Source organism: Panthera leo, chromosome B1 (assembly GCF_018350215.1).
Source record: "Panthera leo isolate Ple1 chromosome B1, P.leo_Ple1_pat1.1, whole genome shotgun sequence".
NCBI classification, from domain to species: Eukaryota; Metazoa; Chordata; class Mammalia; order Carnivora; family Felidae; genus Panthera; species Panthera leo.
The window spans coordinates 62,881,532-62,896,208 of NC_056682.1; the positions used below are offsets into that span (position 1 = coordinate 62,881,532).

At 35.6% G+C, this 14,677-nt stretch overlaps 1 protein-coding gene across 5 annotated transcripts in view; it reads right to left on the bottom strand.

Annotated features, from left to right (window-relative positions):
- The window catches only part of KLHL2 (kelch like family member 2), a 121,586-nt gene that overhangs the window by 20,054 nt on the left and 86,855 nt on the right, over positions 1–14,677 (bottom strand). For 4 of the 5 annotated variants that reach the window (XM_042935130.1, XM_042935127.1, XM_042935128.1 and 1 more), the window contains 3 exons: positions 11,447–11,556; positions 5,209–5,325; positions 3,847–3,996 (listed from right to left, as the gene is read on the bottom strand). In XM_042935130.1, coding sequence (XP_042791064.1) covers positions 3,847–3,996; positions 5,209–5,325; positions 11,447–11,556 — 377 coding nt within the window. The remainder of the gene's footprint in view (positions 1–3,846; positions 3,997–5,208; positions 5,326–11,446; positions 11,557–14,677) is intronic. The other variant, XM_042935129.1, reaches the window with a different exon arrangement.

Consider the following 14,677-nt stretch of genomic DNA (forward strand, 5'->3'; position numbering starts at 1 on the left):
TGGGTGTTGTATGGAAACCAATTTGACAATAAATTATACCTACTATCTATCTATCTATAGATAGATAGATACAGATATATATATGAAATAAATCAAGCACATGTTGTAATGTTCTAGAACAAGATTAAGTCTAAGTATAGTTATACATTTTGAAAACATTGTACTTCTCTATGCTCTGCTTACTTATTAAGGTGTTTGACATGTTCAAAAAAATTAACCAGGCTAATTTTTTAAGTCTATTCTAAATCATTTAAGGGGATTCAATTATTTTTATAATAAGAGTTGAAATATTTAAGGAAGATTAACTTATGAAGTTTATTGACAATTATTTAATAAATCAAACATTTAAGAAAATGTAAAAAAAAGAATAAAAAGTTTATTATTATTTTTTTACAAACCTCTAGCTATTCTACCACTGTTCAATAGAAATGTGATATATATAATGTGCATATCATTGTAAATTTTCTAGCAGCCACATTAAAAAGCATTAAAAGAAAAAAAAATCTCCAAAGGGAATATTTTTTTAAAAGACCTTGAGAAACAATATGGGTTTATTAGATTTCATGATTCTTAAACTTTGAATCTCATGTTTTCCACGCAGTAGTTCACTTTTGCGTATCAGAATAAGAATGGAAGAGAAAATGTACTACTGAGTACAGAGAATGCTAGTGTTATCTGTTCTGTACTCACCCAAGTAAAATGGGGTGAGGATTTGGGACTCCAGGAATCAGAGAGAACAGGGACAAAGAATGTATAATGGGAACACAAGAGAGCAAGGATATTTGTATGACATCAAGAGACTGCACTAATAACCACTATGCTACTAACCATCAAAAGAGGTACTCATGACTCTAACACTCCAGTTATTTGTAAAAGACATTTGATATCATTTGAGAAACACCAAACTAATTATGCTACTGTAAAGAAATAGAAAACTGGGAACACTTTTGGTATGAAAAAATTAAATGTGACATATTTAAGGAAGGCAAGGGGTAGGGAGTTAAAAAAATTCAAGTGACCATCCTAAAATGTAGATCGATTAAACTTTATTTTTTTTCTTCACCTATTAAGTATTAGTTAGAAATTGCCTCCTGAAAACTCCAGTTTCATAATTTTCCAGTTGGAAATCTCAACACATATGCTGGGTAAAATACAGAAAAATAGATACACAGAACTAATGATAGCATTTGTTAAAAAAAAAAACAGATTCCAAAGTAAAAAAGAAGCCACAAAGTATAGTAGCAAACACACATAGTTTGTCACTATGATGTCCAAAGCCAAGAGCGCCTTACAAAATCCCAATACTGTTTACTGGAGATGCAAAACTAATGTCTGAGATATACAAAGAATCATTCATGCAAATTTGTATGTATATATCAGAGCCTAATATAAAAAGTACTAAGTCACTGTCATGGTAGACATATTGCCAAAACATTACAAAAGTTTCCTTAGAACCACTACCGCATTTTGTCTGATTTTACTTATCATTACTATGAAATATGTAGGCATGAGAAATTAATCTTTGCTTCATTCTTACCTACTCAGAATTAATCTTGAATATAACCACTTGAAAATGCTGAAAGAGCATCCAACATAAGCACTTTTTCAAAAATATATGTAGATAAGTAAATTTTGAGAAGGGATCATGCAAATGCAAGGTCAAAGCAACAGTGGAGTTCACTACCATTTGCCATGTCTGCTGCCCCTCCTCCCTAGCCACCTGAGAAAGCAGAATGAAACAGAACCTTCATGGACGGTATACCAACCACAAAAAAAAAAAAAAAAAAAAAAAAAAGCTAAAGAATTGAGAAATCCAAAAGTATAATAGATTGGAAGGGCCATTCCAAAGCCATAGCCAGAAAAGCCCAGAAACAATATAAACTGAACAGATAATCACAACTCTACAAAAGAGAAAATAAAATACCTGATAAGATTTTACCAAGAACTCTTTAGAAAGTTTCCAAAAGTGACATGTTTATTCCAGAAATTAGAAGAGAGTTAGTTTTCACTCTAAAGGTCTTTGCAGGATAAAGATAGCAATGCTAAAGATGCCAGAAGAGGGGATATACAGATATGAAATGTTTAAAAAAGTATTAAAGATAAAACAAACCAGAAGGAAGCTGACAAAACTAGCATAAAATAGTAATTTAAATGGGCTAAGACTATCAACACTTATTATAATTTTTTTTAAGAACAAAAACTGACACCAAATAATATGGACAAATATGAAGTGATGAAGATTTATAAAGATGGCTATTTATAAAAGCAGGTAAAAGGGTATTTGGAAAATGTAAACATTTATAAAACCAGCAGACCCAGATGGCATGCATACTAAGATGTTAAGGGAACTAGCTAATGTACTTACTGAGCCACTTACAATTATTTTTGAAAAATCTTGGAGAACTGAGGAGAGATCAGAAAATTTAAAAACGGCAAATACCAATTCTCAAAACAGGGTAGGAAGTGAATGCCTTGTAAATACCTTCTAAGTGATAATAGTTCTGAGTAAAAATTTAGAATATTTTGAGAAAAGCATCCAAACCTCTAGGAGACGACAAAATGATGAGTAACACGCAGAGGGATGTTAAAAAAAAAAAAAAATCATGCCAAATTTGAGTCTATTTGATCCTGAATCTCACTGGACATTACAGGCCAAATTACTTATTTTTGGCTGAGATAAATTATCTCTGTTTAGATAATAAACATAATCATATGGACTGAAATTTTCTGCAAATGGACTATGTCAGTGAGTGGGTATTTCTAGCAAGGTATCACCAGGGAGAGTGCTGAGGTTCATTCTAGATTAAAATGTTTACTAATGATCTAGAAAAAGGAGTAAATAGCATACTGGTAAAATACACAGTTGGTTCTAAATTGAGAACTGATGTTAACACTGGGCAGAACAGAAAAACAGTATCGATAAATATGTGAAGCAATTAAAAATGTAGATTCCAAAAATAAAACTTGAAAAAAACACTAAAAAACATTAAGTGAAAGAATTTAAAAGACATAATTTAATGGAAAGGATAGAGTGGTAACTAAAGATGATATAAAAAAAAAAACAATGGGTAACAGATTCTTATTTCTTAATTGATCATTGCCCCAAATGCATACAAGAGCTAAAAATACATAAATAAAAGCATTACACTATGGATCATTCTGATTAGACCCTACACAAAATGACACATAAAGTGCTGGTCTTCCAGTACTGTGAAGATGAAAAATGAGTACAAGAAATTGCAAACAGAGACAGAAATGAGGGGTTTTTCTGAAAGGAAAATTAAATCAGTGAAACATACATGGCTTCAACTAAAAAGATAAAGGTAGAATATGAACGTTGACACAAGGGAAATATGAACACTGGAGATCTGGGAGGACATATGGTGAACCTTGCACTGATGGCTACATAGGAAGTGTGAGTGCACCGTCAAAGAGTATACAACAGGGAATAGGAAGGAAATGTACTGAACAGGCTATTCATCAGCTTTAACTCTAATATGTAATTCTGAGAAACTACTTGGTCTTCAATTATTATCTATATGCGCAGCTTCCAGAGAAATCTTTTTACCTACTCTGATTTTCCTTTGTACTCTAACTGAAGCTAATGAGACTCAGAAGGGAAAAAGATCAGTTGCCTTCTGTTCCAGAACAGTGACATCATGCGGTTTATAAAGATTAAATGAACCAAACAATCCCCACCCTCTACAGACAAACCCAACAGGGAAGTTGAGTTATATACACTACAGTGAATTTCCAGGCACATAAAAATTCCAGACGAGTAAAAGTATTAACAGCCTCACTATGGGCCTTTCAGATGAAATAATAAGTGTGAACAATAGATCCTACTTTGGGAAGGTTCATGGGTGTCCTCAGTCGGGTCCGGACACTCTTCATTAATATACGCTGCTCTGTCGGCAGCAAATGATACTTCATAGCTTCAATGAGGTAATCTTTGCAGGCACTGCTATTCTTGACCAATGCCTCCTCTTCAACCCTCTGTAAGAGAGAAGACACACCCCATGAGGGGAACAACTATTTCATGATAAAACGGACAAAGCAACAGAGTAAAGAAGAGGGAAAAAAGCAGTAACTATCCTCTCTGGTTCAGTCTTTCCCTTACAAAGGAACATTTATAAATATCACCAAGAGAAAAATAAATGAAGTCCAAAAATGCTCAAGTATCTGGTGTGCAGAGAAAAACATACGTATGCAACAAAAAGAAGAACTACAATCAAAATTATATACCTCAACATCGGCTACAGAATAATCTTTAGATCATACTATATTTGCCTATTTCTTATCTTTAAACATCAAGCCAAAGAGTAAGAAAAGAATTTAGACAATGAGTTCTTCAGGTAGAGTAGGCAATACTAATAAGCTAAAGACAATTTTTCAAACACAAAAAGGCAAATAAAATATCCAGAAGAGGGACTCAAAATATTCTATAACAATGTGCCTACACCACAACTAAATCTTGTACCTGCTATTCCTGACCTCAAATGCAGGACAGGTTTTTCTGTTCATTTTCTTAATAGTGGAGTATCAATGATTATACAGATCACAACAAATAATGAGGCTTCAAGAAATCCTAAAATGCTCAGACTGAATCTCTTAATAAAGAAGGTTTCCTTGGATGGCTCCAATTATAAAAATGTTGAAATGTTCCAAGTAGGATACTAATAATAAAAAAATAAATTCAAAGTTGTTCATAGACTGCTAAAGATCCATTTATTTCTACTTATTTCAAATATGGTGGTTTTCCTCACCTTAGAAACAAAGACAGAAACCCAATGCATGCCACTATAATACTATGAAGTCAAATTCAATGGTATTTGGGTCGCATGTCAAAACTCCATTTCTGCAGGGCAATCAGAAGAAGCTATCAAAGGGAAAGCACAGAAGATGCAGAGCAGGGACACAGAGCCACAGGTGCATTTATTTATGTGTAAATGACCATAAATACTGCCTCAATAAGTTCTAGTATCTGCTTGCCCACATCAGAAGTGGGGAGAAGTAAATTTCCAAGAATGGGGAGTGGTCTAAGTAAAGGAGCAGCTGCCGAGGACTGCAGGTGCCTTTATCATTCTCTGTCCTGCGCCCTGTGGTCTGCATTCTGCAGGTGTTATCACCGTGTTAACAGAGATCTCCATGCTGTCAGCCCAGTGACAAAGTGCTATGTGTATTCAGGTGTTGTGAATATGCTTTTACCTGAACTAAATATTCCCGAGGAAGCAAAGGTAACCGCACATGTTCCATCAGCCGTGCCATAAATTCCTGCCTTACATCCTTGTCATGGTTTACCCAAGCTATTACTGCTTCAAATACCTTGCAGAAAATGTGGGGAAAAGAAAATAAGTAATGAGTTATGTACCAAGGCATCTGAATAAAGTATGATGAGATTACATTTTATATACAACTCTTGCTAAGACATTCAAGTTTAATACATGGCTCAGGGGCACCTGGGTGGCTCAGTACTTAAAAAGTTATCCAATCTATTTCTTTTTTTTTTTTTCATTTGACAGAAGTACTTTTTTCCCCTGCTTTATTGAAATATAATTGACAGATAACATTGTATAAGTTTAAAGTGTTCATTGATAGACTTGTACATTGTGAAATGATTACCATCAAAGCTCTAGCTAACCCTTCCAACATGTCACATAATTACTTCTTTTTTTGTGGTGTGAACATTCAAGATCTATTCTCTTAGCAACTTTCAAGTATATAATGCAGTTTTATTAACTATAATCACCATACTATACATTCTCCAGAACTTATTCATCTTATAACGAGAAGTTTGTACCTCTTTGACCAACATCTCCCCATGTCTCTCACCCTCAACCCCATCTACCACCACTCTACTATGTTTCTGTGAGTTGTTTATTTAGATTCCACATATAAATGATACCATACAGTATTTGTCTTTCTCTGTCTTATTTCAATTAGCATAATGCCTTCAAGATCCACACATGTTGTCACAAATGGCAGTATTTCCTCTTCTCTCATAGTTGAATAATATTCCTGTATATGTGTGTGTGTGTGATACTTCCTTATGCATTCATCCACTGAGGGACAACAGGCTGTTTCCAAATCTTGGCTATTATGAATAATGCTGCAATAAATCAATGCACATGCGAGTGCAGATGTCTCTTCAAGATTCTGTTTTCATTTGCTTTGGCTATATACCCAGAAGTGGCATTGTTGGATCATATGGTAGTTCTATTATTAATGTTGTAAGTACTTTTAGTACTTTTATGTATCTAGTATTTTTCATTTGGTATTAACTAAGCACTTAACCAAGTACACTATCTAATCTTCTTGAACTTAAGTGGTAGCTATGATAATCAGATGATACGTGATCTAATTCACTGTTGATGACTTTTCTAAATTGAATTTGGTTCTATTTACTTGATTTAAATCTCAAGTCTCTTGCAATTCCTATCAAAATAACATCAGCATTCTTCACAGAGCTAGAACAAACAATCCTAACATTTAAATGGAACCAGAAAAGACCCCGAATAGCAAAAGCAATCTTGAAAAAGAAAACCAAAGCTGGAGGCATCACAATCCTTCAAGACGTATTACGAAGCTGTAATCATCAAGTCAGTATGGTACTAGCACAAAAACACACTCAGATCAATGGAACAGAATAGAAAACCCAGAAATGGACCCACAAACGTATGGCCAACTAATCTTTGACAAAGCAGGAAAGAATATCTAATGGAATAAAGACTGTCTCTTCAGCAAATGGTACTGCGAAAGCTGGACAGCGACATGCAGAAGAATGAACCTGGGCCACTTTCTTCTACCATACACAAAAATAAACTCGAAATGGATGAAAGACCCAAACATAAAATAAGAAGCCATCAAAACCCTCAACGAGAGAGCAGGCAAAACCTCTTTGACCTTGGCCACAGGAACTTCTTACTCAACATGTCTCCGGAGGCAAGGGAAACAAAAGCAAAAATGAACTACTGGGACCTCGTCAAAATAAAAAGCTTCTGCACAGCAAAGGAAACAATCAGCAAAACTAAAAGGCAACCAACTGACAGAATGGGAGAAGATATTTGCAAATGACATATCAGATAAAGGGTTAGCATCCAAACTCTATAAAGAATTTATCAAACTCAATACCCACAAAACAAATAATCCAGTGAAGACATGTGTAAAAGACATGAATAGACACTTCTCCAAAGAAGACATCCAGATGGCCAACTGACACATGAAGAAATGCTCAACATCACTCATCATCAGGAAAATACAAATCAAAACAATGAGATACCACCTCACACCTGTCAGAATGGCAAATATTTAACAACTGAGGCAATGACAGATGTTGGCAAGGATGCTGAGAAAGAGGATCTCTTTTGCACTGCTGGTGGGAATGCAAACTGGTATAGGCACTCTGGAAAACAGTATGGGGGCTCCTCAAAAAATTAAAAATAGAACTACCCTATGACCCAGCAATTGCACTACTAGGTATTTTTCCAAGGGATACAGGTATGCTGTTTTGAAGGGGCACATGCACCCCAATGTTTATAGCAGTGCTACCGACAGTAGTCAAAAGTTTGGAAAGAGCCCAAATGTCCGTCGATGGATGAATGGATAAAGAAGATGTGGTATATATCTACTATGGAGTATTACGCGGCAATCAAAAAGAATGAAATTTTGCCATTTGTAACTACATGGATGGAACTAGAGGGTATTATGCTAAGCAAAATTAGTCACAGAAAGACAAATATCATAAGGCTTCATTCATATGAGGAATTTAAGATGCAAAACAGATGAACATAAGGGAAGGGAAGCAAAAATAATATAAAAACAGGGAGGGGGACAAAATATAAGAGACTCTTAAATATAGAGAACAAACAAAGGGTTACTGTGGAGAGGTTGTTGGAGGGGGAGGATAGGCTAAATGGGTAAGGGGCATTAAGGAATCTACTCCTGAAATCATTGTTGCACTATATGCTAAATAATTTGGATGTAAATTAAAAACTAAATTAATTAAAAAAATAAATTTCAAGTCTCTTTGGAATAAAGCACCCAAAATATTAAAGCAAAGTGATGTTGTGGGATGAAAATCATATACCCTTATAAACAACTATTTTTGGCATTTCTTTAGATTTACAAATAGATGTGGACCATACACTTCTAAACTGAGGGTCTGCAAAATAGATGAACTTTCTTTTCTCACAATGGAATATGTTAAAATCTAATATTTGAATTTTTTCAAAAAATGAAATAAGATCATTACAAATTAACAACATAAACCTATGAGAAAGCTAATAAGCTAATATGAAGATAATAATTGACTACATAATTTCCTTCCAGACTGATGAACACATAATCAATAATTTTTAAAGTGTTGTTGAAAATGCTTAATGATGATAGTTAAGTTGATTACCAGGAACAAAAAATATTTATTTTGATACAGGAAAAGAGCGAGAAATTAAAAATAATCTACATTATAATGAACATGCCTCCTTAATTTATTTGGTCAGCAAGCACCTACCAAGTACCTCTATGTGTTGGCTGCTAGAAATAGAGGATCCTGTAAATTCTATCTACTATTTCTCAGCTCTGCTTTCTCTTCACCTGTTTATACCATCCTGAATCAGATCCAACTACTCACTGGTTTGACTTCAACATCCTATCTGTCCCTCACCCCATTTCTGGGGTTTTGTTCATTCAGCATATCACCACTGTGACAGGTGGTCTCCAAACTGGTCCCCTAATAAAGTACATCTCTCAGTATCCACATCTTATGCAGTAAACCTCCCACAGGGAATCTAAGCTGTCCCTGTGTAACCAAAAAAAAAAAAAAAAAAAAAAAAAAAAAAAAAAAAATTGCAGATGCAGCACTGTGTGACTTCTGAAGCTGGGTCATAAGAAGCTTTTCTCATTCATTATGGTCTCTTGAAATGCTCATTTCAGGGGAAGCCAGATGTCATGTAAGAAGTCTGATTACTTGAGGTGCACCTGGATGGCTCAGTCGGTTAAGTAGCCAACTCTTGATTTCAGCTCAGGTCATGATCTCATGGTCCTTTGAGTTCAAGCCCCACGTCAGGCTCTGCACTGACAGCATGGAGTCTGCTTGGAATTCTCCCTCTCCCTCTCTCCCTGTCCCTCCCCTGTTCACTAATGCTCTCTCTCTCTCTTTCTCAAAATAAATAAACATTAAAAAGAAAAAATAAGTCTGATTACTTAAGATCAATCACCATGCTATGAGGAACCCAAGCTAGCCACAGAGAAGGAGGGTAGGGAAGGGGAGGGAGAAAGAGGTCAGAGGGAAGGGAGATACCAACCAAACTTCAGCCCAGGAGCCAGATAAGTGAATGAAGAAGCCATCATGGATATTCTGGATGGATGTCCAGACGGACTGAAACCCCAGCTATACGGCTAATTTGGTATCACGCTGGTATCTCCAGATATTCAAGCCAAGCCAGCTGAAGCCCCAGACACTACAGACTGTTCCTATATGCCCTGAATGAATTCTGCCCACAGAATTGTGAGCATAATAAAATGGTTATTGTTTTGTGTCACTACACTTTGCAGTGGCTTGTTATGCAGCAGTGGAAAATCAAAACAACCTTCATGACATTTCTATAATATAGGTATTACCATGGCATTCTCCTACCATTTAAAACCCTTTAAAGGCTTTTTGTTACAAGGATGACGTCAAGTTTCTTTAATACGGCTGAGAAGATATTTTATGTCATTTTCCCATCTTATCTCCCAGCATTCTGCCATACATATTCCAAACTCTAATCACAAAGAACCAACCTAATATAATTATTCTTTCATGCCTTTTTTACATTTATGTATTGTACCTCTTCCTGGAATGCCCTTCCCATTCCCACCCATCCCGACTTCCCTGGAAAACTCATAAACATTTTTAAAAACTTGGATCATAACTTTGGGAACAAGCTGATCTTGTTCCCATCCCTGGAATGATGTAATGTTCCTACAGTACCCTCTACAGCATTCTGTAGTCATCCATTTACCCCGCTGGTTGTCCCTCCAGTGGAGTAAAGAGTTCTATTTTGTTAGTATTGCCATATCTGGGACTCCGTGACAGTGTCTGGTACAAAGTAGGCACTCAATATGCGTCTGTATGCGTCTGAATAGTGATGTTTTCCTCTCCCCTGTATTTCTAAAGTGCTAAGATTATACATCTAACAACCATTTACTGCATGTTTTTTCATATGGTATAGTAAATACGTCTTTTTGTGCCCAGGCAGGAATAAAGCTAAATTTCATACAACTTTAAATGTAAAGCATCAAGGGGGGCGCCTGGGTGGCTGAGTTTGTTAAGCACCTGACTCTTGATTTCGGCTCAGGTCATGGTCTCACAGTTCGAGAGTTTGAATCCTGCATCAGACCCTGCACTGACAGTGCGGAGTCTGCTTGGAATTCTCTCTCTCCCTCTCTCTGCCCCTCCCCTGCTCGTGTGCGTGTGCTCTCTCTCTCTCAAAATAAATAAATAAACTTAAAAAAAAAGTTTAAATTTTTTTTTTTAATGTTTTATTTATTCTTGAGAGAGAGAGAGACAGAGCATGAGCGGTAGAGAGGCAGAGCAAGAGAGGGACACAGAATCAGAAGCAGGCTCCAGGCTCTGAGCTGTCAGCACAGAGCCCAGTGGAGGGCTTGAACTCACAATCCGTGAGATCATGACCTGAGCTGAAGTCAGATGCTCAACTGACTGAGCCCTAGGCACCCCTTTAAAAAACGTTTTAAATGTAAAGCATCGAAAGAAAGAAAGTTTCACTTCCTTCAAACTTTCACAAGCTTTTGTGCCCCGATTCCCATAGGATACAATACCTATCCAAAGAATAAAACTCACTAAGAGAAGATTCTTCATCAACAGGAAAGGTACAGGTGGCTGACATAGGTAAGCTCAAAATGTGGAGAGATCGGAGGCTACAACCAGACAAAGCAGTTGCACAGTGCTCTGGAAGGGAGGAGGGAAGCACTGGGCCGGGCAGAGTATAAGTAGTAGGAGATCAGTCTAAAGAGCATGGTCACGAATGTTCAGTCTAGAACAAGCTAAACTTTATTAGCCCTGGTAACTTCCACCAACACACATGATGGTGAAATTACTTTGGTCTGAGAAATACTGCATTTAGATCACAATTTTTACAGACATCTAGCTGTAGGAAGAAACCTAGCACCCATAAGGGCTTATTTCAGTTTAATGTGTTCAAGCACTTGCTGTGGGGTCAAGTACAAAACTCTAATGTCTAGCAATTTAGGGAACTTCCTATGGAGTGAAGAAACACACCAATTTGCACAGATAATCAAGTTGACTAACTGAGTTTTTAATACCTTACAGATCAAAGGTCACTGGCTATCACTACACATATAGGATTACAAAGTTACAAAACAAAGTGAAATAAAGAAAGGAAAAATATTACATCACTATATACTAGGAAAAAAATTTTTTCCTTACCTTCTCTTCTGAAGAAATGGTAAGTTTGTCGCTTGAGATTAAGCTGCACACTTGTTCAATGCCAAGATTGAGAAATTCTTCACTAAGGACAACATCTGCAAAATGCTGCTCTGTTTGGAGGTTAAAAATAAAATCCATTAACACCAACATTCCATTATCCAGCTTCAAGCTGCTTTAAAAAAGAAGAGGTTTTTCTAAATCTAACCTAAGAATGAAAAGAACAAATTACTTCCTCAAAGCAAGAACTAACAAAGCCCAAACAAACTCACCTGGGGAAGTGGTCTCTACTTGAATAACAAAGCAGAAGCATGAGCAGAAAGGCTGCCTTATCACATACTCAGCTGAATCACTTGTGTTTTATGTTGGTATTTTAAACATGTATTCCTTACACAGTAATAAGACTACCAGTATTTAAATCAGTAAAACCTTTTGATTACATAAATCAGAAAAATATATGGCATTATATACTAACACATTTGAATGTATTATGTAAAACATTAGAGGGTTCTAGAACATAATGGAGGAAGGATGGAAACCTGCTTTACTTGAAAACTTTAAACAAAGAAATTTTAAATGCCAGTTTGAATATATGACCATCATTTAAAAAACAGAATTGATTTATAATATAGATAACTCTGGATTCTATGGCAGTTTATCTGGGGATGAAATCACACTATTTTTTACTTTCAACCCCTTTCCAAAAACTAGTAAAATTAGTAATTCTTAAAATACTAAAAAAACCTTTCTTTGATTTCAATGATAAAATATTCCCACTTCTCCAAAGGGGGCAAAAAAAAAACTATTAGTATAATCAATGACTTTACAACTTTAAGAATAAATCATCTACAAAGTAACCTTTCCTGAAACTCCAGCTCTCATTTATAAGACATGAGCTCACAAGGAAATGTGGCACTTTGGAGTCAGACACACCAAGGTTAAATCAGAGCTCTGTCACGTACTAACTTGGAAAACCTTGGGCAAGTTATGTCATTTCTCTAAGCCTTGGTTTCCTCATCTATAAAAGGAGAATAATAATACCTTACGCAATAAGACTGCTGTGAGGATTAAATGAACTAAGCACCTAGCATTGTGGCACAGTAGAGAGTAAGGATTTAATAGTATAGCTCTTAAGTGTATTGTAATCCCTAAGTTCTAAGGTAAACCTAGGTATTTTCTAGGTCTTCACAATTAACCATATTCTAATAGTAATTTTGTTAAAAGGCTTCCTTAGGTGAAATAAAGACTTATCTCAAATGTATTTCAACATACCACAGAAACGATTAGTTGGCTTCCCTTTCAGAAACACTTCAAAATCTGGATTTACATAAACCCTATAACTATTCACTTTACAAAAGATTCCTTACAAAATCACTTTAAAAATGATAAGCAGCTCTAGGATAATTATAAAATGATGTGGATTTACAAATAATCTGACACACAATTTTTTTCTGTTGGAAAAAGTTTATTTTATCTTTTTCATTTATTTTTTATTAGAGTTGACAATATTAATATTAGTTTCAGGTGTATAACACAGTGATTCAACAATTCTATACATTATGCAGTACTCACCAAGGAAAGTATAGTTACCATCTGCCATCATGCAGTTATTACACTATTACTGAGTATATTTCCAATTTGAACTTTTCATCCCTATGACTTATTTATTTTGTAACTGCAAGTTTGCACCTCTTAATCCCCTTCAACTATTTCACCCATCCATCTATCTTTTTACCTCTGGCAACCACCAGTTTGTTCTCTGTATTCAAGAGACTTTTTCCAGACTTATGTGTGTGGATTTTGTGTTTTTTAGATTCTGTATGTTAAGTGAAATCATATGGTTTTTGTTTTTCTCTGAGAAAGGGCCATCCATATTATTGCAAGTGGCAAGATTTCATTCTTTTCCATGGCTGAGTCACATTCATTGTATCCATATACTACTTGTTCTTTATCCATTCATCTATCAATAGATACTTGGGCTGCTTCCATATCTTGGCTATTGTAAACAGTGCTGCAATAAACATCGGGGGGTGGGGGGGCATATAGTTTTGTTTTGCCACAATAAACCTAAGGTTGCATATATCTTTTCAAATTGGTGGTTCGTTTTCTTTAGGTAAATATCCAGCAGTGGAATTACTGGATCAAATAACATTTCTATCTTTAATTTTTGAGAAACCTCCCTACTGTTTTCCACAGTGGCTGCAAGTATTTACATTCCCACCAGCGTGCACTCAAAACACCTTTTCTCCACATCCTTGCCAACATTTGCGTTTCATTTCTTTTCTTTTTAATACTAGTCATTGTGACCGGTGTGAGATGATATCTCTTCATGGTTTTGATTTGTATTTCCCTGATGATTAGTGATGTTGAACAAGCACTTTTTTATGTGTCTGTTGGTTATCTGTATGCCTTCTTTGGAAAACTGCCTATTCAGGTCCTCTGTCCATTTTTAAAACAGATTATTTGGTTTTTTTGTTACAGAGTTATAGGAGTTATTTTTTTTGTTTATTTATTTATTTTGAGAGACAGAGAGAGAAAAAGAGAGAGAGAGCAAGCAAGCAGGGGAGGGGCAGAGAGAGAGGAAGAGAATCCTAAGCAGGGTCTGCACCATCAACGCAGAACCTGACACTGGGCTTGAACTCACAAACTGCGAGATCATAACTTGAGCTGCAGTCAGACATTTAACTGACTGAGCCCCCAGGTGTTCCATGAGTTCTTTATATGTTTTTCATATTAACCCTTTTTAGGATACAGTATTTGCCAACATCTTCTCCCATTCAGTAGGTTGCCATTCTTTTTTTTTTTTTTTTTTTTTTATGGTTTCTCTCACTGTGTAAATGTTTTTAGTTTGATGTAATTCTGGTATTTCATTTTTGCTTTTGTTTCTCCTTGTCTGAGAAGACATATCCAGCAAAACGTTGTGAAAGCTGATGTCAAAGAGAGTATTGTTTATGTTTTCTTTTAGGAGTTTTACGGTTTCAGGCCTTACATTTAGTTCTTTAATCCATTTTGAGTTTACTTTTGTGTATGGCTTAATGAAATTCCAGTTACACTCTTTTGCATGTAACTGTCCAGTTTTCCCAGCACCATTTATCAAAAAGACTATCTTTTCCCTAATGTATATTCTTGCCTCCTTTGTCATAGATTAATCGACCATGTTATTTTGGGGCTCCCAATTCTGTTCCATTGGCCTAAATGTCAATTTTTATGCCAGTACTGCCCTCTTTTGATTAT